Here is a 2,010-nt window from a genome sequence, read left to right as displayed (position 1 = left end):
TTTTTATGTTTTACTTGCTTAACCTAAAACTCTGCTATCAACAAATATAGATCTAAACAATGTTAAGATTGTAGACCACACAAGGGTCTGTTGAGTTTACAGAAACATACATAATATCACAACAAACATGACATATTGATTAAATAATCTACAATAGGAAATAATATCAAAATGTTGTGTGACTCTGAAACCATCTAACAGGCTTCAAAATCTTGTGATCATCAGTGTAATCTTAAAGACATTAGAAGATAAAAGCATATACAGTACTGCATATATCAGATAATTACATGAGCTAAAATCAAAAGGTAGTAATGTTACAGTGCAGGATGGTAATTAATGAGAGCAGCTGATGTGAGAATAATTTTAAGAAAATGCACTATGTCCACTTTAGCCTTTAAAATAATTAAATTCAGGTTACATAACTGACTGCCTGTCCTGCAGGGTCCTGGTCTGTACTATGTAGATGATAATGGGACGCGTCTGTCTGGCCGCATGTTTTCCACCGGCTGTGGGAACAGCTACGCCTACGGTGTGGTGGACAGCGGTTACAGGGAAGACATGACAGTAGAGGAGGCGTATGAGCTCGGCCGTCGGGGCATCGCTCACGCTACACACAGAGACGCCTACTCTGGTGGAGTGGTAAACAGTAAGTATGCACAGGGAAACTTCCTGAAACTTATTTAAGTATTTTTTGTTTGTTTGAGTTTTTTTTTTTAAAGCCATTTGATGTTATAGCTAAAGGAATGTCAATTCTGGTCTACCAGTTAGTAAATAAATTCACTTTGATTCAGATTCTAAATTATTGGATAGATCAGTTAGCACATTGGTGTTCCCTAGAGGACCAAGAACTTGGGTAATCTTTCCTCACCCTATGTCAGGTACAAACTTTAGTGGTTTGTATCAGCCTTAGTGATATTTGGTATTTAGTGCTAATAGCCAAATATCACAAAGCTTTCTTAGTAAATAATACATAATTTATTCAGTGCTTAATTAAGTATTCTGATTCTGACAATAAACGTACACCTAGTGAATGTAAGAATTTGCTCATGTTAGTATTTAGCTCAGAGCCAAACCCAGGCTGACTAAGTCTTTCATTTCCTGTTGGTTTGTTCTTTGTCTTAATTTGTCCTGTGATTAATTAAAATAAAAGTAAGTATCTAGTACTGATAAAATATATATATAAATATATATATACAGTATTCTGTATACTGCATGTACACAGTTTAAGCAACTACACCTTGGCAAATATTCAAAGAATACAGGAAATCAGAACAGTGGCCTTGAAGTATACAGTCACCTGTCAGTTTATTAGGTACATCTGTTTAGCTGTTTGTTAACACAAATATATATGTGTGTGTATAATAATTTAATAACACAGCTTGCTGCATTTAGGTATGTAGACATGTTCAAAACGACCTGCCGAAGTTCTAACTGATCATGAGAATGAGAAAGAAATGTGATTTAAATAACTCTGAACATGGCTTGGTGGCTGGAGTATTTCAGAAACTGCTGATGTGCTGGGACTTTCCCATACAATCATCTCTAAGGTTTGCATAGAATGGTCAGAAAAAGTGAAAATAATTCAGTTAACAGCAGCTGGGTAATATTGAACTGATAGGAAGGCAGCAATAACTCAATCATCCACTTGTTAGAAACAGGGCATGCAGAAGAGCTTTCTGAAAGCACAGCATGCCAAACCTTGAAGCAGATGGGCTGTAGCAGCAGAAGATCACACCAGTTGTCACTCCTCTCAGCTAAGAACAAGAAACTGAGGCTGCAATTTACACAGGCTTGATGTTGTCTGGTCTGATTAGTCCCAACTTTTGCTGCAAAATTCAGATGGTGGGGTCACAATTTGGCACAAGCAACATGAAAGCATTGATCTCTTTATGTCTGTCTCCACGTTGGTTGAGTGTGGAGTGAGTGCATATGAGAGCATGAGGGTGGGAATGGATGTTTGTACCTGTGTGTGCCTGTATTTCTGTGTCTATATGTCAGGTTGGGTATCAG

The 2,010-nt window shown here is 37.4% G+C and overlaps 1 protein-coding gene across 1 annotated transcript in view; it reads left to right on the top strand.

The window, feature by feature from the left end:
• The window catches only part of psmb8a (proteasome 20S subunit beta 8A), a 27,326-nt gene extending 26,642 nt beyond the window's left edge, over positions 1-684 (top strand). The window contains exon 5 of the mRNA XM_005751394.1: positions 442-684. Coding sequence (XP_005751451.1) covers positions 442-684 — 243 coding nt within the window. The remainder of the gene's footprint in view (positions 1-441) is intronic.
• The last annotated feature ends 1,326 nt before the right edge of the window (positions 685-2,010 follow it).

The sequence above is a fragment of the Pundamilia nyererei genome, unplaced genomic scaffold (assembly GCF_000239375.1).
Source record: "Pundamilia nyererei isolate P.nyererei 1_Seehausen unplaced genomic scaffold, PunNye1.0 scaffold00309, whole genome shotgun sequence".
NCBI lineage: Eukaryota > Metazoa > Chordata > Actinopteri > Cichliformes > Cichlidae > Pundamilia > Pundamilia nyererei.
The sequence above is the reverse complement of the archived record's forward strand: the minus strand, read 5'-3'. Positions and strand labels throughout refer to the sequence as shown.